This window comes from Pseudopodoces humilis, chromosome 5 (genome assembly GCF_049639895.1).
Source record: "Pseudopodoces humilis isolate 2021_Gansu_Grassland_sample_001 chromosome 5, ASM4963989v1, whole genome shotgun sequence".
Lineage (NCBI taxonomy): Eukaryota > Metazoa > Chordata > Aves > Passeriformes > Paridae > Pseudopodoces > Pseudopodoces humilis.
The window spans coordinates 21,570,431-21,593,126 of NC_142204.1; the positions used below are offsets into that span (position 1 = coordinate 21,570,431).

The 22,696-nt window shown below is 39.4% G+C and overlaps 1 protein-coding gene across 7 annotated transcripts in view; it reads right to left on the reverse strand.

Annotated features, from left to right (window-relative positions):
• Positions 1–22,696, reverse strand: part of LARGE1 (LARGE xylosyl- and glucuronyltransferase 1) — a 276,790-nt gene that overhangs the window by 111,485 nt on the left and 142,609 nt on the right. For all 7 annotated transcript variants that reach the window (XR_015772471.1, XR_015772470.1, XR_015772469.1 and 4 more), the window contains one exon: positions 19,337–19,460. Coding sequence is in view for 3 of the 7 variants with exons in the window: in XM_014256670.2 (XP_014112145.1) it covers positions 19,337–19,460 (124 nt within the window). In the remaining 4 variants the exon portion in view is untranslated. The remainder of the gene's footprint in view (positions 1–19,336; positions 19,461–22,696) is intronic.

The window sequence follows — 22,696 nt, forward strand, 5'->3', positions numbered from 1 at the left end:
CAACCAAAAAAAAAGCTGTCATTCTCAAAATTTTCTCTTATGCAGAAGTAACAAGCATAATATTTTCCTTATATTTTTTATAGATCTGGTGGTCAGAATTTCAAAAGGCCAGTCATTTGAAGTAACGGGTCAGAAATTTGCAAATAAATTGTTTCTTACAAACTCAAAATATTCCTTAAGCCTTAAATCTTTAACTTAAAACTACTGAGGTCCTACAGACATGCTCAAAAGTAGAGAAAGAGACAGAAAATTGTCAGCCACATTTTTTGGTTTTATGTATTGAGTGTGGCAAACTCAAACATTTTCATTTCTTCAGTAAGAGCTAAAAAAAACATTTGTACTTCTTCTAAAATAAAAGCTGGGAGTCTAAATTCCGTAACGCATTGTACTACTGGCACCAGGATGTTCCATGAGCTGTATATAGTTTTCTTTCTGTGAGACTCAAGTTCTCAAATATCAAAAGTTTCTGCTTAAAGTGGGATATTAGAAGTTTTTGACAAGTTCCTATTTCCCCGTCTGAAACTCCTCTTGTTTGTTTTAAGGGGCATGCACAATTCCCAGATTTTAAGTTTTCCCTTGAGTCGTGCTCTCAATAACTTCAATTACTTTTTTGTCAACAAGAAACTTCCATGAGACAGATTTCAGGATTTTTCATGGCATGCTACACTTTGGAGAAAGTAGGCAGAAACTCAGTGTATTCATAAAACTAAGGAGATTTGTTCTGTTGTTTAACTATCTTTTAGCTATTCATTGTCATTGTAAATTTTATTATATGAAACAATGTTTGCATAAAAAAAATAAAAATAAAAAATCCCCCAAAATCCTTAGAGAAAACTTTCTGTAAGAGAATGAGTTCCTACATTTGGAAGTTGGAAGCATGGTTGAAGAAAGGCTAAGAATAGGTGCTTGGAGCACATCTCTTTTTGAATATAAAGTAACAAGGCCTCTGATGATGGAAGCTGACCTCTTCTATTCCCTTTAAAATGGCACACAATTTTTCTCTGTATTCTCAGGATTCCTGTACCAGGGCAGAGCACTCTCCCACTACAAAGTTCATTAAAAAGACAAAGGGAAGTAGAGCAAACCTTTAAGGAGAAAGACAAGAATTTCAGGGTAAAGGCAGAAAAAGCAGATTCTCATAAAATAAAAACAAAGAGCAAACTGAAGTGTGAAGTTTTAGTTGGTTTATTGAAAGCTCAATGCTCCCCAGAAATTTCTTCTGTGTGTAACAGAGAAACTTCAAATTCACACCCTCACAACTCTACTCATTTGTGGTCCCTACTTTCCCTCATGGTGGCTTTAGGAATGGACCATCACATCATTGTGTATCTACTTTATTCAAAGCAGTACCTACTTTGCATCTGCAAACCATATTGCTCTGAATCTGCCACTTGAAATCCTTCTGCCAGACCAGTCATACATGACATATTGGAAGTGTTAGACATTTTACAGAGTTGAGTGTGCTTTTACCCATTTTTATGTTATTAATTTTGGATAGCATGTCCTTCATTTTATTAGCTGAAATATTTCTAAAAAAAAACACCTAGTTTGCTTATGCAAATAAGTTTAATAAGGCAGGGGTCCATATGCTGCATGAATAACCTGACACAAGCAGGGAAAGTAAAAGGTGGCTGGAAAAGTAAATCACCTTCAAAGAAGTTACTTTCTTTGCTCTCGGGATTCCAAATTTCTAAAACCACTGCCATGTATCACTGCAGGGAAGAAACCCTTGTCTGGCAATTCCTTCTTATTTGGGACACAGAAGACAAAAGCCTGCCACCCTGATGTCTGAAGGCATCACTTTTAAAAATGAAAGGGGAAGCCTCTGTTCCAAATGGTCCATCACAGCTGGCTAGCACATGTTGGATTTGAGCATATGTTGAAGCCTGGACTCTCAATCAGTTCAATTTATCAACAGTATCCTCTCCTGTGATGCAGAGTTGACTAAGACACAAACAGAGATCCTAATTAGCCCCCAGCATAATTTCTTCATGGCTTTGCTATTCATGAATAATGTAACAGCTCCAAATTCATGGTAAGGAAAACTCCCTGCGCTACACAACAGCACTGTGGAGGCTCACTCTCTGGGTACTGCATAGTCTTAGGAGAAGTAATACACACCGCAGTAAGTGCTTAGTCCTTGTTCTGGTTTTGGCCAGGGCCTGGAGGTTATTCTGTATCACCTCCAATCATTGCTGGGTGCAGGGGGAAGAAGGGATTCTCTTTCTTCTGAGAAGAAGGGTGTGGCCTCTGGTCAAAAAAACCATTTTTTCTAAATACTTTCTGTAAGATTTAATACAGTTTTGTTTCTAGGATAGTTAAAATGGCCCATATAGGGCATGTCTGTGAATCAGCTGCTAACAAGCTAGATCAGAGTTGCCTTCAGAGAACAAATATTCCTAGAAGATACATCAGCAACATTAAAAACTAGAGCTAGTAAAAGAGAGTTAAACAAAACAGTGTGACATACTTTGCCATTTGTATAATTCCCAGTTCAGCAGAAACAGCACACCTTGGATCTCTAGCTCTCAAGATCTGTGTTTTTGTTCATGAGAGAAGAGTAAAAGAAAGCATTTAGCTGGTGCTGACATTGATTGTCTTAAGTTAAGTGAAATAGCATCTAATCACTAAAGGTCTTTCATCAGAACCATCTTTATTACTTTTGTAACTGAAGACTGAAAACTAAATTATCTAAATTATTTGAATATAAAAATCACAAGACCATGAATCTGCATGCAGCATATAACTGATAAATAACATATCACCTGGTAAATGCCAGAGATGAGAGCAACAGTCTCCAGGTTCACCAGCAAGTTGTCTTCCCCAACTGCACTGAATCTCTGGGAAAAGCTGACTAAACCACAGTTGCTGTAAACAGCCTGACTCAGCTTTCTCAGTTGCTGCCATTGTGTAAATGCTCATTACAGTTAGCTAAAGTGTCATTTTTAACAGAGAAATCTGATACAGACGTAGAGCTTAAAATCAAGTTTCCCTGTTTCCTTGACTGAGAGGGGGGAAATGGTGACTCGTTCTCTGTTTGTGAATGAATTGTATATGACTACATTCCCAAGTATTTAGGAATTTTTATTTTTAAAAACACTTGAGTCTGGTTGCCCACACATTACAATCACAAACCACAACTCTTGTACCAAGTCATCACAAATATATCCAGCCAGACATTGACTCTTATACTGTACTTCTTTAGGGAACTACATGATTTTTTTTAATATGCTCTTTTTCCCCACAAACAGATGATGGGGAAACTTGTCCAGGCTTCCCAGGTAAATACAAACTGTTCCACCTAAGCCTCTTTGAAAGGGACGGAGTCTTGGACTTGTAGACTTAGCATAAAACAAGTTTGGAAAGCAGTACCAGCATGAACAAATGACAGTGACCAACACCGAAGGACAAAAAAATTCAGAGTGCCTGTGCTGTGTCAGATTTATCATTCACTGAGCTCAGCAGCTGGCATCATACAGTGGAAGGCTGCAGGTGCCTACTGAAGAATATAAACCCAGGGGAATTCTACACCAATACTGCCTCCCTATAGATTCCCATCCTGCAACACGTTGCACCAAATTTTGCAGCTACTGATGATATTTTTGCTAATTAATAACTTTTAGTGGATTTTTCATCTGTGAATTAGGTCAAATTAGGATAGTTTCATATTTGGTAAAAGCCCAATTCATTATATTCCATTATTATTACACTTCAATTTAAACCTCATGCTCTTAAAGGTTATCATTCTTGCATACCGTATTTGTTTGCAAATATGACTTTGCTGCACTCACCCTTCTCTTTTTCACATTACTAAAATCATGATAAACAGAGCAGTGAGATGAAGCACAAGAAAAGAAATGATGCATTTACTGTCTTACCTTAGTGCTTGTTTACATATACATAGAGTGAAGCATCAAAACAGTAGCAAGCACAAAAGCAGAGGAAAGCTAAACTAACATGGGACTGTGGGACTGTACATATTTCTCTCATTGTTTACCATCTTCTCTGAAGCACTAGAGGCTGACAGAAAGCCTAACAGCCTGATTTGCTACATGATTCTTGGATTGGAAAGATATATATAATAGTACCAGTAAAAAAAGCTTTCAAGAATTTTAGCTAGCAACTGCATAAACTTAAGACTGCATTTCCTTTCTATAAATAAAAGGTTTCCCTTCTAAAAGCACTTCTCCCATGAACAACTTGGGATTACCTCCCTACCAGAAGAAAATTCTATCCTGACTTTTCCTGATGAATGGTTGTACTCCATACAGCATCACAAAACCACAGAACAAGCTTGGAAGGGATCTCTGGGAGTCATTTGGTCCAACCTCCCCCTGGCAAACGCAGCCACCCAGAGCCAGTGGCACAGGACCATGCCCAGATGGCTTTTGAATGTGTCCAAGCATGGGGACTCTACAATGTCACTGGGTACCCTGTGCCAGTGCTTGGCTACCCTCACAGTACAGGAATGTTTCCTGATGTTCAGAGGGCTCCTTCTGCATTTTAGTTTGTGCCCACTGACTCTTATTCTGTCACTGAGCACCTCTGAAAGAGCCTGGCTCTGTTTTATTTCACACTCTCCCTCCAAGTATTCATGTACAATGATAAGATCCCTCTCCAAGACTTCTCTTCTCTGGCTTTACAGTCCCAGCTCTCTCACCTTTCCTTACAGGTGAGGTGGCTCAATCCCTTCATCACCGTGGTGGTCCTTGGCTGGGTTCTCCATTATTTTCATGCCTCTCTTGTACTGAGATGCCCAGAACTCAGCCTGGACCCAGCCCTCCAGGTGTGGCCTCACCAGTGCTAAGGAGAGGGGAAGGGTCACGTCCCTTGATCTGCTGTCAATGTTTTGTCCAATGCAGTCATTGTTGCAAGGGCAAACTCCTGGCTCACGTTTGACCCAGTGTCCACCAGGATCCCCAGATCCTTTTCTGCCAAGCTGCTTTCTAGCTGGGCAGCCTTCAGAATGTCCTGGCACACAGGGTAGTTTCTATGTGCAAGATTTTGCACTTCTTGTTGAACTTCATGAGCTTCCGGTCAAGACCCTCCTCTCTGTTAAATAGTATTTTTTTCCATTTACTTAATGAAATTCCTCACTGGCCCACAGAGTATGTAGCACCACAGAACCCTCTGAGCTACAAAAAGTGCTCCCTGTTCAGTGTGGTAAGATGGAATTTTGGATGATAAAGTGTTTTCCCTGGCAGAATGTCCTTAAACACTTTACCCTGGAAAAATGCAACCTTCAGTACCATATTGATTTTGTCACTACAGTCACTGCATCTTCCTAGACATGCTTGGGGAAAAAAAATTAAAAAATCAATCAATATAATCCAGAGCTATGACATAGTATCCCCTTCCCCACTCCAAATCAAAGATTCCCTTGGTGATTGCTGACTCCACAAAAGGACCACACAGGTCAGAGCCTTGCCTGTAGGTCAGGCTGGCTGGGGTGATGTACCAGGCTGAGGATCAGCAGCTCCAGAGGTGCCACTCGCATGCCTCCTCCCCCACCTCAGAAGTAGGCTCATAAATGGGATCAAACAGAACCTAATTCCATCACCATCCATACTCAATGGCTGCAGATTCCCTGGGCTGGGAAACAGCCTGCAGCAGATAGAAGAACTAAGAAAACAGAAAAGGCAGAGAGATAGAAAACACAGTCTCTAGAATTTCTAGATTTTGCCTCCCCAGAGCCTTCATGCCAAGTTTTACCATTAAAATACCCAGCATCTAGAACAGACTGATAAAAATAAAGAGAAAAGTGAATCAGGTTTTGTAATAAAGGACTCAATGGAAACATGGATATCCAGAAATATTTGGCACCTACTTGCTCTTAACCAACTTCAACATAGGCAGTATCTTCCTTGAAAACTGCATCAGTCAGATGATAAACTATGAAATCTTAAAAGAAGGCAAATAGAGCAAAACTTTCAGGCCACAGCAAAATCACAGAGTGTTTTAAATCTGCACAAATTGTAGCTGAATTGTATCTGACACTGATCTGAAAACCAGTGCAATCTACGTGGTGAAAGAACTTCCAGCAGGAGGGATCTCTGTGAAGGAAAACCAGCCAAAGCCTTTTGTAGCTGCTGGCTTCAGGCAGCCCTTACAAATGTCCCAGGCATGGGAAACAACCCTGAAAATCTGATGTGTGAATTAGATAACAATACAATTTGTTATTTCCTCAGATTGGATAAATAACTTTCTAGACACAGCTGACAACTTGTTTTCACAGCTTTTTCATTACTTGCTTAGCGCTTTGTTTGCTACTATAAACACTAAAAGTAGCAAGATATTGTTTTTTAAAATCATGTGGCCTTCATTTAAGGCAAAGCTAACAGAACTGGGGCTTTCATGTCATTGCTGAACTGGAGGAAAATACTGCCGCTATTTCAACGATGATCATATTTTGTGATTTGCAACATAAAGCATAAAAAGAGGGGGTAAACAATATTGATTTTCTGGCACAGGACAGGAAGTTTTCTTGATGCACGGTTTTTCTCATCACAGTTTTTCACACAGGGAAAACTTCATCCTGCTGTGAATATATGCCATATCTCTTCCCACATTCCTGAAGTCACAATTGAGTCACAATTCCAGCAGAACTTAGCACCACTGAGGATTAGTTCCAAGATAATCCTTCCCATTTTACATTGGCTATACCTGACAATATCTAAGCTCTTCGCAGGGACATGTGACTGATCCCCTTTCCCACTCTCTTGCTTCCAGGAGAACAGTATACCTTGTTGCAGAGACTGGGTTAACTGAATCATTGAGGAAGGAGACTCAATGCATTTAAATATGGGTAAACATTCATGCCTGTCTTTAGCACATTTCTTTTTTACAGATTATTTCTATTATTATTATTATTATTATTATCAACAACAACAACAACAACAACAATAATAATAATAATTATAGTAGTAAAAGACATAACCTAGATTGAGAAATTCCTAAGTCATCAAATATCCTGAGAAGAAGATTACTGTCACCACCAATAGTTTCCTCAGAAGGAATGCCAAAAGGAATCTCCTTGCATCTCACCTTCAGAAAATCACTGCCTTTGCTTAATCCTTGTCAGGCATCCAGCAAACATTAACAGAAGAGCCTTATTTAAACAAAAACAGACTCTTCTATTAATGTTTGCTGGGGAACTTGTAACTTCCACACTGAATTGTGTTTTTTCCTGGGTGATTAACAGGTTTTGATTATACTGATATTCCCCCCATAACAAGCCCTTACTATTTATATGAATGGTTGTCACGGAAACCAAAAATCCCGCAAAGCTGGGTAACTTTTCTAGATTCAGAATTTCTGGTTTCTGAGTATTTTAAGAAATACTAATAACTTGCTCCAAGAAAGAACTGTAAGGAGAAAGGAATTTATACATCTTTGCTAAAATAATTTCTCTATTTCTGCTGGCCTTTGCGGCTGCTCTTGCTCATCACAGAAGCAGTGGTGACTTTAATAGGATTCTGTCTCATCTTTCACTTTAAGAAACAGATGATATCTTCCACACATGCGTGCACCACGTCTGGATACAAATAACAGTGAGCAAAAAGGCTGAGATAGAAATGGATGATTATTTGAACCTCGGGGTCCTGGATAATGTAGAGCAAATGCAGAAACCGTGGAGCAAGCCACAACTGGAAAGGAAGATTAGATATTAAAAAGGCAGAACAAACAAAACCTCCAAAATCACCATCAGCATAAAGCAAAGGAAAATAACTGCAAATTAATTCTCATCTCTGTAGCCAAGTCCATAACACAGACTGACTGATGCTGACGATTTTTTTAATTTATTTTTTTTTATTTTCTTTCCAAATCTCTCACCAATATACACATGCACACAAAGGGCAGACAAGTGGGAAAAACCTGATTTAAGGATGCTTCTTCAAAACAACTTCCTTACTAACAAAATTAACTGAGGGTGCCAAGAGCTTATCCATGCTTTATATGGATGCAACAGCAGACATAAAGTAAAACTGATGGTTTTTTGTGTGTTTTTTTGTTTGGTTGGTTTTTTTGTCTCTGCCATTTAGATAATAAGACATCATATATACAGCTTCTTCAGAAAAGAAGTACCAAAAAGTAATTCACCTACTGGGATCTTTAAGAATTATCTCCCTCCCCTTAGGTATTTAGATGGCTTTTCTCCCACCTCATTTAGACCTATCAAACTCAAATGGCCAGTTTCTATTTGAGTCCTTTTCTTTACTCTCATTTGAGACTTTCTGAATTTCTTCACTTTTTCTTGCTATCTCCAAAATGCTGAATTTGTTTTCCTCTTTGTTTTCCTCTCTTCATTTGTGCAAGATGAGACTGCAGAATGAAAAGGTCTGGCCAGTCTCAGTTAGTGCTGTTTCTTGCCCCTTTGAGGCCTCTGACCTCAAATCCCAGATGTTTCCAGTGCAGCAGTCAAGGGTGGAAGACCTAAAAGAGTCTGAGCATCCCGAGAGAGGTCAGTGAGAACCAGTCAAACACCAGCCTCCCAGTCCCACCCCTCCAGGAGAGGCAAAAGTACAAATCTTCCCCAGAAGATAAAGCCTTGTTTTTTTCTTTCTTCTTGTCAGTGAATGAGTGAAAAGAGACAAACAAGCTGAAGCAAATAAAATGACAGGAAGCCAGAGCTTTCTGCTAAAAGCTGACTGACAAGCAGGTCTGGCTGGAATTTTCCCAGTGGTGAAAACTCGTGGCTGCCCTTCTTGCTTCATCTGTACGGAAAGATAAGAAAGATCAACTGCCCGCTCTAATTGCTGGTGAACTCAATCAACAAGCTCTTTGTACTAATTCATCAGGGAAGATACAAATACATGAAAATATTATCACTGTCAGCTTTTTCACTTTAGTAACTATGCAAGTACATACACATTAGCTACAGCCATTCCATGTTCTAGCACACTTCCATGCACCTCTTGGGGGTCAAAGCCCAGAAGCACACAACCTGTATTTTGCACAATGTCAGGGTAACAAATAGGTGTAATCAAGATGCACTGTCCAGGATAAAAAGCAACATCATATCCTGCATAAATACATGTTTTGTTGGATAGACAACAGCTGCAACTCAGTGGCAAAAATTTATCTAAGTGGGATTCTTTCCCTACCAAAAAATCCTTTTTTAAGGATGATGAAAGAAGGTTGCAGAACAGTTACAGTGACCATTGCTTAACCAAGTAATGCCTGGCAGGAGACTGCAGGTCTAAAATACTTGTTATCATGTGCATAAATATTCCCAACCAGACACCAAAAATGTTGAGGGAATGACTTCCCACCGTTTTAAGCCTGAAAGATCCCCATCCAGTTTGTATCCATACAAAACAGTATTCGACAGCCAGAGCTGCAAAATAAAGAATCATAGAATCACAGACTATCTCAAGTCAGATAGGACCCATCACTGAGTGCAACTCCCTGCTCCTCATGGGGCTACCTAAAACTAAACCATATAACTAACAGGTTTGTCCATGGTCAGAGTTCATGGAGTCATGACCAGAGTTCAAGAGGTTGGTGACATGACCCTGGGGAGCCTGTTCAAGTGACTCACCACCCTCCCAGTGAAGAATTTTCCTGATGTCCTAGGATGGTTTGTGGAAAGGGTGTGGGAATGCAGCTCCCACCAGATTTCTGATATCCTAACACCAAGTCAAAACATAGGAAATACATATGAGAAAAAGGATCCATTCTTCTATTCAGAGGAAAATCCCTACCTGCTATCTGGTATCTCACCAGTAAAATCACCTTTCTCCAGACCTAAACCTTTACTGTTTCTGCCTAAAGAGTAAGAACTTCAACAGCTGAAAATGCTGCACCAAAAAAAAGCCATTACTGGGTAGAACACACATCCAACTAGTGGAATAAATGCTATACACCATAAAGAACTCTTACATCTCTTATTTTCACCAAAAGCAAAGAATTTGCAAGAAAACAAATAATTCTCCACCCTGCAGAGTTGGAGGCCAGGTGACTGGAACTTCTTATATCGCAATTATTGCTTCATGGGAACAAAAATTACATGAAGCAGTGTTCTTTTCTCCAGTGCTAAGTATTATAATATATCAAAACTCCTGGGGATTAAAATGCTCCAGGAATACATCTAGAATAAAAAGAATAATAAAGGATAAAAGGTATGGCAATTATGAACAAACAAAACTAACAATAACCTAGTGCAAGAAGCAGTGAATGTGACAGGGGGCAAAAAATTTTCGTTGTTGTTAGAGCTACAATGTCTCTCAAACAATGCAGCACTAACTAGAGAAACAATCTGAAGAAAAGAAAGACATTGGGAAAATTGGGCTCCTTCAAAAGCAAGAAACACTGAACTTGAAGTACAAGACATCAGTCTAGCTAATTGCCCTGCTTCTGGTTAAATATCATCAAATACTTCAGATAACTGAGTTTGCATGAGTAGTGTTTAAATGAAGTATCCATGTAGCAGGCATGTAACTTTTACAACTTCTTGAAACATCTGTCTGAGGGCTAAGACCACCAGTGGCACCCTAATTATATGTAATCTTGTAGTTTCACCCTAAGGATCATCAGATAAAATTGCAATCAGACAGGTGAACACAGGTCCCAGATGTCTCATTAAAACAACACAGATGGAACTATTTTATCGGCTTTCATCTGTGTCAGCTAAAAACTGGAATCCATTCAGCTGTGAAAGGGGTCAAATCTGAAGTAATGGGGGAGTAGATGGGAAAATTACCAGGGAAACAAAATACTATTCAGTTTTCATCTTTGTTTCTGAAAGGGTGAGACCTAGACACCATCAACTTAAGCTCAAAGAATGAAACTTCCACAGGATTAAATAATTTGATCTGCAAAGATCTCTACTAAGAGAAATGACTGAAGTCAATGACTCATGACCATCAGTGGCATCTCATAAATAGCCTTACTATGTATTTCAAAAAAAAATGAAACTTTGCAGGACTGCAGGTTGACCTGAAAAGTGGTAACTCCACTAACAGAAACAGAATTTCTCAATTTAGAAGTTCCAATGTTCTCATACTAAATTGACTCAGAAAGAGGTGATGTCAATGGCATTTCATTAACAATGTTATTAGAGATGCCCCCCCTTTAAAGCAAGTATTGAGACTAAAATCAGCCTGGACACCCTTACCTGGACTGAGATGGTTTCAGAAGACCTATGAGAAGAGTGACTTCAGAGTGTGCTTGTGCTGTGCCAGGCACACAGCGCGACTTTCAGTGCTGTGAAAATGTGTCACACAAAGGTGTGCCCAGACAAGGTGAACTTCATTTTTCTCCACAAGAATGACTATTTCAGCCCCAGTCCTTCACAATACTTAGCCTACAATGCTTGCTGAACTGCTCCATGGGAAGTAGCTCACATCTGATCTATTGCCCAACACTTCCCTGAACCTCAGCTATTTCTCAGAAATAAGCCAATACCATGTACTTCACAAATGAAGGAAACTAGCCATTTCAGCTCCCTGGTTGTGAATCAAGAATATTTTTGGAATCCTTGCAGCCTCCTATCTTTTTCTGCTTATCTATCAGACATGGAAATACATATATTTCAGTTCTTTGTAAATCTAGAAGCATTTTGATAAAATGCTCACATCAATACTGATCCTCACTAGGAATGCCCTGAGCAGTCACTGCTGTTCTTCTCAGAGTAATTGAGTACCCTTTGACAGGGAGGTGTCTATGTGAGCAAGTGAGAAGTCAGTAAGACCTAAGATCATCTACTTCTACTCATTATATGTCTTCCCAGCTTTTTATCTGCAGGTGCCAAAGAAAGAAATTGTGCTGGAGCACAGGATGACCATTAACTATCCCCAGCAAGTACAGGGGATATACAACCTATATCCCTCATGCAGATCAAAGTGTTCAAATAATTTCTGTGCATCCAATGCTAGGACCACAAAATGCTGTCCTAGTTCTCCTGGGTGGATGTAAATGTTCTGAGAAAGCAGTTGTTGTAATGGGGATGCATGGAACAGGCAGTAGCTGACCAAGTTAGTTTAAGATGTTGTGTCTTTTTTAGACTCTTCCAGGGCACGCTTTTTAATTTTTGTCAAACTAAATAATCTTTTGGAAAATCTCATGTGCAGTTATTAATCTTTTTCTCATCCTCTGCTAAAATTGCCTTCCTCAGAGGTGCAGCAAATGTTGCTGCAATGAACAGTGTTTAAGAAGCTGAATGCCAAACAAAAATCCTTGCTGTTGAAATGTCCCAGTCAGCTACTATGATACAAATGTAGGTGATGTTAAGTGAAGAGAGCTGGCTCCTTAGTCCTCAAAGAGCTGCTACCCCATCTTCCTGGTGGACACAGAACAACTGCACTGCTTTTTCCTAGAACCAAGGAAAAGGTGGAGCTACAGAGAAGCCCACAGAAATCAGAATTTTAAAACTAACAAAGAACTCCAATGTTTTTTCAAAGCACCAGCAACAGTAGGAAAGCACCAGGGGTTTACAAAGTCAGACATGAGGCTTTATTGTGGAATAGTAATAGGAGCACTGCACAAGGTAACACAGAAAGCAGAGTGGGAGCCTTGAAAAAGGCCCAGGAAATACTGCACCTTCTTGCATCACATCACACTAGGCATCATCTCAGTACACCAAACCCTCACTGTTCTAAATCTCGAAGTAACTGATTATATTTGTAAATCTGAAGAGAAACTACATAAAAATCTTCAAGAAACTATTCCTTGTTTGGTGTCTTGCCTCCCTCCACAGACTCAGAGGTGACATTACTCATGAAAGCTACATGCCACTAAGCAAATGACAACTGCTAAGTCAGAAAGGCACTGTGACATTATCATGACCCATTTCTGACCAGCCTCAGTGATCTCCATGGCACTTCTTTCTGACCACCTGTTTAGAACAGGTAGAAATGTAAGACTTAGTCTGATTTTATATAAAATTATTTTCTTCATATTCTAAGTCTGAATAATAATGAAAAATACATCTAAATAAAAGTCTCCAATGTTGCATGGCTCTCTTTTTTTTTGTGCCAAAGAGGGATTGGGAGGGCAGAGGAAGTACTGCTTAGGCTACTCAGGATAGATTCTGACCTCTTCACAAAGGTTCCACTGTGCTGGGGAGTTTGAATTGCTATCTGTTTCTTGGTGGATACTAATTTCCTCCCAAACAGTCTGGAGGAAAATATCTTGGCTTACAAAACCAGGTCTGTTAATTTCCAGTCATCTGTACTGAAAACCATAGATAAAAGACCCAAGCATATTTTATCACCTGAGACTTCAGGCCTCTAGTATTCAACACGTCCTTTAGCAAGTACGCAAAATCTCAATTATAAAATGGAAATTCAAGTCTAAAACTAAGCCACAAAAGGTATAAAAATTTGTAAAATGTTTTGATTATAGATTTAGTTTGTCAAAGTCTTGAATTTGCATATAAAAAAAATAAAGAGAAGGGGAAAGGGCAGGAAGAATAGTCTGTGCCTATTATTTCACATACATGTGCAGTAGGCCAGTTCACAGAAAGACAAAAGGCTCGTGAAATGTAGGAGCACTGCAAGTCCCCATAACACGTGACAGTTTTAGATAAAAACCTCAGTGCTGTAGAAATACTTTAACTGAATATTTACTGCTGCGCAAATTAATGTAAACATAAACAGATGCTGAGTTTCTCATTCTGTGTTGCATCAATAGCAATTAGATCTTGCATATGAAGTGGAAAAAAAACAAAGGAAAACAGCGTACTTCTGCTTTATAACTTTATGTGTTTGCCTCTGAGGCATGCAGTGAACTATTTAACAGATAAACAACCCAGTGCTGCCCTTAACAAAATATAATCTGCATGCAGGGCAATGCAAATGCAGTCAAACCCTCACAATCCATGATAGTTTAGGGTTCAGTCACTATTACTGTGAGACAGATTGTTAAGGGTGGCAGCAACAGCCAGTGGAACTTCTTGACTAGGAAGACGGTGGAAAGCAGGAGAACACTGACCAATTTTATTGTTCAAGGCTTTATCAACACCGCTATCGTTGTCACCCTCTTAAATTGATGTAAAAAACACCAAACTAATAATCTGTTCATCAAATACACTCTCACTTTTTCCCACCTGCCAATCAGAATCCCTTTCTTCCATGCTCAGCAGGTGGTAGCTGCCATTCTGTTAGAAGTATTTGTTTGATCATGGTTCCTAAACTGGTATATGGCAATAACACATACAGCCCTATCATTACTATCATTCATTGGAAAAGCAACTGCTGGTATCCAAAGATTTCATGGCATTTGAGCTGTTTTTGATGTAAATTGCTGCAAAGACACTCACATACTGAGCATACTTTAAAACAGCTAACATTATGGGGATTTTGACTTACAATAATTTTTGTATGGACAATACAGTGTGCCAGACAGGACATTTCCTCGCTGTCTAGGCAGTAAAGGGAGTCTCCATAGTAAGGGTTCTTACAGGTCATCTTAGCTGGATTGGGTGAGACTTCCTAAAACATGTTTCTGTATAATTTTTGTAACCCAGCTGGCCCATGGTCCTACCTGACCACTGTGAGATATGTATAATGTGTCACTACAGATCACCTTAACTTGCGTACAAAACATTTCCTAACTATCTTAAGTATGTACAAAAGACTGTCCTACATGATCATTTCTACACATGCAGGAACTGTTCCTATTGATTGTCTTACTCTTGTACAATTGATTAACTTTGCAGCAGGAACTGCCTGTGAATATCTGGGACAGCCAGATTCTTTGCCCAGGATGTTAATCGACACGCTTAAGCATACAAATTGGTCTAGGTGCAGCAGGGTCTGCCTGGAAAATCTCAAGAACTGTTTGAAATTCCCACCAGGACCACTCATGTAACAAGCTGTCAAATACTTCTTGTGCCAGCTGTTCCATCAATCACCTGGTTTCAACTTGGGCTGCTGCCTCAAACCAGTCCTCTATCTCATCTGTGCAGACAACACGCCTGGGAGTTCTGGACTGCTATGGGAATTTAAGTGCACTGGGGGTGCACACAGGCACAGACGTGAAAGCCAGCTACAATACAATTAGAATTAAAGAACTAAGCTTTAGATTTCTGCTTAAATCTTATAGCCCTTGCTCAGCTGGCTAGAGCATGGTGCTAATAACACCAAGGTCATGGCTTTAATCTCTCTATGGACCCTTCATTTAGGAGCTGGACTTGATGATCCTTGTAGGTCCTTTCTAACTCAGAATATTTTGTGATGTCAATATGATGTCAAATGATGTCAATACCTGACCTAGTGAACTGTCTTCAAAGTTCAGATGAAAGTGGCTAAGCAGTAACTCACACTGCAGTAAACGCCCAAAGTTAGGTGATCTTTATGCCATGCATTATCTGAGTTTTGTTGTACTGGATGACACCACTGATTTTGAATGAGAGTGAAGACATCAACACTTCTGATAGGAAATCATCTAATGAAGTACTGGTACTCAGATCTGTGGTCTACTGTTTCTGGGAACAGTAAAAGCTGGAATACTACAAAAATCTATTCATCATCCCTTCAAGTTCATAAATCAATTGCAGCACATGTGGACTGAACTATTTAAAGGAGATGGCTTTTCTGCTCTATCAGTGTTGAAGAGACTGTGTATCTGGGCCATTTACTCACAACTGCTCATTCTAGATCTGCTTTATTCAGTTCTCCTGATGTCATCAGTGTGTCAGGCAACATCTGGGAAAACAAACTCACCTCATCTGCATTCCACCCACCACATACAGTACTGCCTCATCAGCTGTTCCTTCTGCTCTGGGACAGTGCAGATCACAATGGATCTACAGCCTGTATTTCCCTGTGAGTGAACTGACACCAGATTCCATGTTCAACAATGAGGTGCAGAAGCCAAGTGCTCAAGCTGCACACTTTCAATAGTTTGTTCCGGAGTTTCTTCATGTAAGACTGAACTGAAAAAACCACACAATACCCTGCAGCCTGATATTTGCAAATCACAGCTGTAATAGATGAATGTTTCACAGGTTTGTTTGTTTTTTTTTTTTCTTTCTTTTATTTAATGTTCAAAGAAGACCATTTTCAATTTCCAGTTATTTTGTGGGATGCACTGCTGTAATAGATACATCTACTGCGTCAGGACCAAAGCTGACTAACACAACTAAAGTGATCATATAAAGTGAATTTACACTGCCAGGTAACTTTCTAGTTAGCAGTCACAGCCATATATGACCACAAAAATTTGGAAGAGTAATGTGTGGGCCGTACTGAGTAGAGCAAGAATGAAGTATGTGGCTGTGGAATAGTTTAATTACTGACACCATTATCAGCAGCCCACACTTCTAGGATGCTTATTGCTGATTACTAATTGCATATAGCAAGTTTAGCTAATGGGAGAGAGCTCACAATCCAAACAGCTTGTAAGTTGAGGAAGAGCTTTTAAGCCTCCATCCATCTCCCTTGAGGTTACTGGCAAAGCAGTGAGGAGACAGGCCAAGTTATGCTGGGGAATGTTACAAGCATCTTAGTAGAACCAGCTGTTAAAATCTTCAAACTAACTGGTTTAAAGAAATACGTCCAGCAAACTGCCATCTTGACTGTGTCTGACCCTTTTCCTGGAAATGCTGTTATTTTGGCTCAGCTCTAGTTAAGTCTGCTCCTCTTCTGTCCCATATGCCCTATCATGTACCCCAAGCAAAGGAACACCTTTCCCTGGCCATTCTCTCCTGTGTTTCATCCTTCTTCCAAGCAGGCTGTTGGCAGTATGGCAGCACCTGCTTCTAGGGAAAGAATGAACCCAGGCTCTTTCAGCCTGTTGCTCCTGGGGTGCAACAGGAGTGTGAACAGCTGTGTCACCTTGCAAAAGGAAATTAAGTCTTCTCTAAATTTTAAAAGGAACATCTGACATGCTTAATTTGCAGCAGTAAAGTGGATATGTTGGTTTGCTGGCCCTAGAAATTCAGATATAATTCATGGTACCTTGTCTTTCCTTTCTTGCAGTGAAATGTCCAGTTTTTCTCTAAAACCTGAGAGAAAACAACAGCCACAGCCAAGACTAATTTTTGATGCCTTTCTTCAGGACACTGGTTGCTCTAACTCTAAGCTAAGCAGCATGTATTTAAAGAGCTGCAGGATATGTTAAGAAACATTGCCAAATACAAAATATTTTAGTCTCCAAAATTCTTCCTTTTAAGAAGTTAATATGCTACTGGAAACTGTTGCCTGAATTCTAAATAGCTACTTGAAAACAAAAAAGCATCCACACTATTTATGGAGGATCTAATATTATGTGCTCCCTTCCAATGTTTGAGCAGGAACAGGCCAGAAGCAGGACTTTCCCCAGGACTTCAGGGCTTAATCTAACATGCCAATGCCAGCTCCTGCTGCATTAGAAGGAAGAGGTTGGAAGCTCATATATATCCAACGGGAAAAAAACAAACATGAAATTAAATGTTTTCTGTAGCATCTAAAATGTGTTCCAAAACAACTGAACATTGGTGAATGAAAGCTAAGCAGAAAGTTCTCATGCTATCACTCAGTCTAAACCCCTTTAAAAGTCAGAAATTGGTATTGATTACAGGTTTTAAAAAGAACTATGGAGGGTCATTTAAACTGAAACATAGTATCTACTGTAACAGTGAATCCATACATCACTTTAGAGAAAGACAGGCTTTCTAGTAAATATCCAACATCAGCTCTATGTTTTCTTAACACCAGGCAGCATAATACAGCTCCCAAGAGTGCAGGTGAAATACATGAACCCAAACCAATCATTAAATCCTCTCTAGGGGCTACATAAGAAACAAATGAGATGAGCTCCTATAGCTGTCTGTAAACAGCTCCTCTGTTGTCTGTGCTAAAACCTGCAGAATGATCTGGATATGAGCCAGCATCATTCCTGGCTTTTTAAAACTCTGTTTATATTTGTAACTCTTTGCTCTCTTTTGGCATGTCTGTCACATTCCCCTATGCTCAGTACTATATATTGTGTTTTTTTGGCCACTGAAATCAGGGAAATTGTTTGGTGTGGAGAACAATGAGCTCTGAACAAGGGGGGCAAACCTGGAAAGACCTATTTATCCATCAATAACTCCATCCAGGTAGCAAGTGGTCCACAACCTAAAGCCTATGGGTCACATGCGAGATAGTCTAGTGCTGATTTAGGTCATCAGTCATATAAAAAATTAAGGCTGAGTGAAGAGGAAGGGACAAAAATATTTTGCTCTGCTCATATCTGCTCAGTGCTTTGCCTATAAATCAGAAATTTGGGAATCACTGAAGTAAGTTCTCTTGGTTATTGTTTACTTAACTAGATTGGACCATACCCAAATGACCAGAAGGAAAACACTAAGAGGTTTGTCTTCCCCAGCTGAGAGGCTAATTAAAACCCCTACAATTTGCAGAAAAGCATGTGTAACATAGACATGTACAAGATTTATAAGAACAAACCTCCTCCTTGCCATGAAGCTATAAAGAACAGAAGGAAGATCTCTGGCTAATTAGGTTAATATTAGCTTATGGCTTCATGTAGAAGAACCAATGAAAAATAAAAGTTATTTTCTCAAGAATCACTTTTCTCTATCTTTTCCATCTCTTTCTAAAGCTTTCTGTAATTCAATATTTCACAATGTGGTGTGCTTTGAATTTCCCCCTTAATAAGTACAGCAATTTGCCAAATTTTTGTTTTTTCCTTGTTTCAGGGTGCTGTTCAGAATAGTCCAGTAAGTCATACAAATTACTGACACCAACTTCAAATGCTAAAATCTGAATACTTCATTCTACCTCCAGAGCTAAAAAACACACAGCTCAAAATCAATGCTGTGCATCCATGTTCTAATTTAAAATTTTTAACTGTGAAAAGATAATTATTTTGAGTAAGTGATTTTTCCCCCCTTGAAATCTTTTCATGTTTATTCCTTTTGGAAAAGCATCCAGATAAAAAAAGGTAGCTATTGTACTAATGCTACCTCATCACAGTGTGTGTACTTAGGGCTTCACACACCTGTGCTTGAGGAATGCAGGGCATTTGAGAGTTTAAAGTGACAGTCTCGGGCTTATTGAGCAAGATACTTAAGATTGCACCATTGCTACTGGGAAGAAGTATCCCTAGGAAAAACAAAATGTGATCAGATGGACAGCCAGAATCCTCTTGCTAGCAGGTAAAATTCTAAGCTGCTAAACAAAGTATTTCATTAGCTGCTCTTATTCCAGAGAAAACAAACAGATTTTAGCCATTTAGCATCTTCTACTTAGGTGTAATCAGGGTTACAATCATGTCAGTTAGAATTTGTCATCAGGGAGAATACTTTTAGGCAGTAGTTCCCCTGCAATTCACCAGTCAAGGGAGATGAGGAACAGAGGAGTGACATCAAATCAGAAGTATATGACTGACACCAGTGTCTGTCTGTCTTTACCTTGAGCTCATCTGCATCATAGAAGTCTATGCGCACAGCAGGGACCATCCATGTCTGGAACAGAGTTGCCAGGATCTGTTTGGCAATAGCATCTGCGATGAGGTGAAAGTGGAGTGGGTTTCGCCTGATGTGAGAAGGGAGAGAAACACATTAGTTCAAAGGTTTCCAATTCCTATTTTTAAAGGACAACATCACAATTTACAAAGCTTTATTTGTGTCTAAGATGTCGAGTTTTCAGTGTGCAGCATGTCTGGTGGAGTCCTGCTCTGTGGCCAAAATGCTGAGACACAATTTGAATACACATGACGGCAACAAAATACTCAATCAGTTTCTGGTTGGATATGAACATACAGATCCTTTGACTTTAGCAGAATGTGATGATTCATAACAGCTAAGAGACTTGTGCCCTACACCAACTCCTTAAAAAAAGGCCAAGTTAATATCCCTTTGGAGACTTGAGCTCTGGAAGTGATTGTTTCAGTTTCTAGGTGAACCTGGTCATTCATCTTTGTGGTAAGAACAGCGTCCGTGGAGAAATGAGGGTGCAACGAAAGGTTAAAAATAATAATTTGAATGAGGCAAAATTCTGGAACCCTTGAGTTTACATAGAACTTTCTACAAAGCAAACTTGAAAATCAACAGCTGTCTCACAGGAACCCAAAATTAGGTGTTTCAGGTAAGTGCCTTCTAGATATTTCCTGACATAGTGAATAGAATGGAGATTGCAAATCTCACCACATCCTTTTTCCTACGAGAAGGAATGGTTCAAGGGAGGCAGGAAGAAAGGAAACATTTTACTTCCAAACACCAGATCTGGGTTCACTTCTGTAGTTACAGGACTTGGGCTAACTGAAGCGCTTCAAAACACGAGGGGTGAAGCCAGTGTCAGCAAGAGTGGCAAGCTCTGACAAAGTGTATGGATTTTTCTATACTAATGTGAGCTTAGATATTATAAATACCTTATTTAATTCCTTTAACCTCCCTCTCATTTTGGAGGACAGTAAGCAACACAATTTGATCTTAACTTCTGTGGTAGGAAACCTACCAGTGGAAGCTAGTCACAAATTGTAGTCTTCCATGTCTACCCCAGCTTAGCAACTTTCCCTGTCAGCAGAAAAGGACAGACTTTGAAAAAACCACTAAGAAGACAAATGGTTTGTTTAGACTTTAGCATGGGATCAACCTTTCTTTCATCCCTAGAGTGAAAGAGTGGATTCTCATTTCTATGGAATTTGTAAAGCTAAAAGAGTGTACTTGTTAATTGGTATTTTTCATCTAACAAGAGAAGTACTTCGTTTCAGATGTTGATGAAAGCAGAAGATGAGTGATGCTACTACATTCTTCAGTGTGAATGAGAAGTGAGGAAAACTATATTAGTTCAGGCCAGTATACTTCCATTACACTTTTGGGTTTAATTGAAGAAATTAAGGTTATCTTTTCCTCCATTTTCTACATTAATGAAAAATGTGCCTTCCTCTTTAATGTTTCACTTCTTGCTTTGATGAATAATACTGCTTCCCACTGAACAAAGTCCACAAGAAAATGTAAAAATACACAGAATGGTACATAGTATTTTAACAGACCCCTCAGCAGAAAGAGGATATTGTAAGAAGCAATGTATGACTGGATTTTGCAGTGTCAGAAATACTGCACCTAAGACCCAACCCAGTGAAGCTGCTTCAAGGACACTGTGTATCACATAATGTGCTTACAGGAAAACCAGAAAAGGGCTGCGTGGAAGTTTTATATAGGAGATAATAACGATGGCAGAATCAATCCAGAGCTGATCTGCCTAAAACAATACACAAAACACTAAGCCACAACATCTTTTTCAAAAGACAAAAGTCTTTCAATCTCCAGTTTGCCCTACAGGGAGGAGGGGAGAGGGAAAGGCATAAGCTGCCAGCTGCTGAGTGTCCCATTACCAAGCTAAAGGGATCACAGCAATTACATCTGCTTCACCAGCCCAGCAGGAGAGTAGAAGAGGACATCCTGGCTCATGCAGATTCCGCAGTAACCAGGCACCTTGCCAAGAAAAAAATCAGGAAATCGCAGTGATCAGGAAATACATCTCATTAGTAGAGACAAGGCCAAGAGAAGCAAAGTACAACACCGGTGGCTTTGGGTAAAAGCAAAGCAGTATCTCAAGACAAATAGATGTTCAATATCAACATACACATCCCACACAGGTCCCTCTGCTAAGCAGGGGCTGAGTCTGGATTCTGGTAGGACTATTTCCCAGCTGGTGTTCAGCAATTGCCTTACATCTTTTTTATTATGGGGTTATTTATCTTATATTCCAAAGTAGAATAAGAAGAGTAAAAAGTCAGTCAAAAAAAAGAAAGCTCCATCTTCTTTCAAATGATCATTTAGTTAAATGGAATTGAAATAAAGTATTTCAAGATGAAACACACTAGTTGAAAAGGAAAAATCTGACACAAAGACATTCAGATGTTCAGTAGCAGTTTATACTTATCTGAATGACCCAGAGTGTATGAAACTTAAATGGGAACAAGTGGGTGACATTTACTTTAGTTCATCTCCTACTGGGAGAAAGAAAAAAGGATAGCTGTACTCCCACACAAAAATCTCTTTCAAGTTGTTAGCCTCATGGTAAAGATTCAGCTGGAAGGAAAGCGTGTGTCAGAGGCAAAGCAGAAGATTATCACTTACAAAAATATATCCCCAAAACAGTATAGTGACCTGATGACATCTACAACTAAATGTGCATCAGCCACAGAAAATTTTACTCCAGACGAGATTTCAGTTCTGTGAAATGTGAGGTTCAGCACGGTGCTGGAAGCCAACAGTGCACAGCCTCAAAGCTGGAAGACCCTCTGAAGGTAACCGTACTAGCATACACACAGATGACATCTTCAACCTCTTCTGCTGCCTGCAATATGCGAAGCCTAAAAGATATGGATTGCTTCGAAGTGTTTAAGAAACAAGTTCAGAAGCTTGAAGATCAACCAACATTCATTATAAAAGATACAGAAGAGATTCTGCAAGATGAGAAATCTATCTCAGGAGATAGATAAGAGGGATGCCATGATTATCTGACAGCATGATTGAATCACTGGCTCTAAGAATTAGGGATGACAATCAGGATATTGTGAAGGATTCCACTGAAAGCTGAATTTCATTAAACTTGGACATTTTTCCCATTTTCCACTGGGCACATCAAGAGAATTTAAAAAACACATATTTAGGGTGGTTGTATCTTGCAGTGATAGAAATCACTATACTGTAATGGGGACAGTATATGCAACTATGGAATAACATGGGTCAATATATGGCAACTGAGATAAACTTCTCCCACAAAACTAACAGGTTTTGGAAAATCCACAGTATTCAAATGAA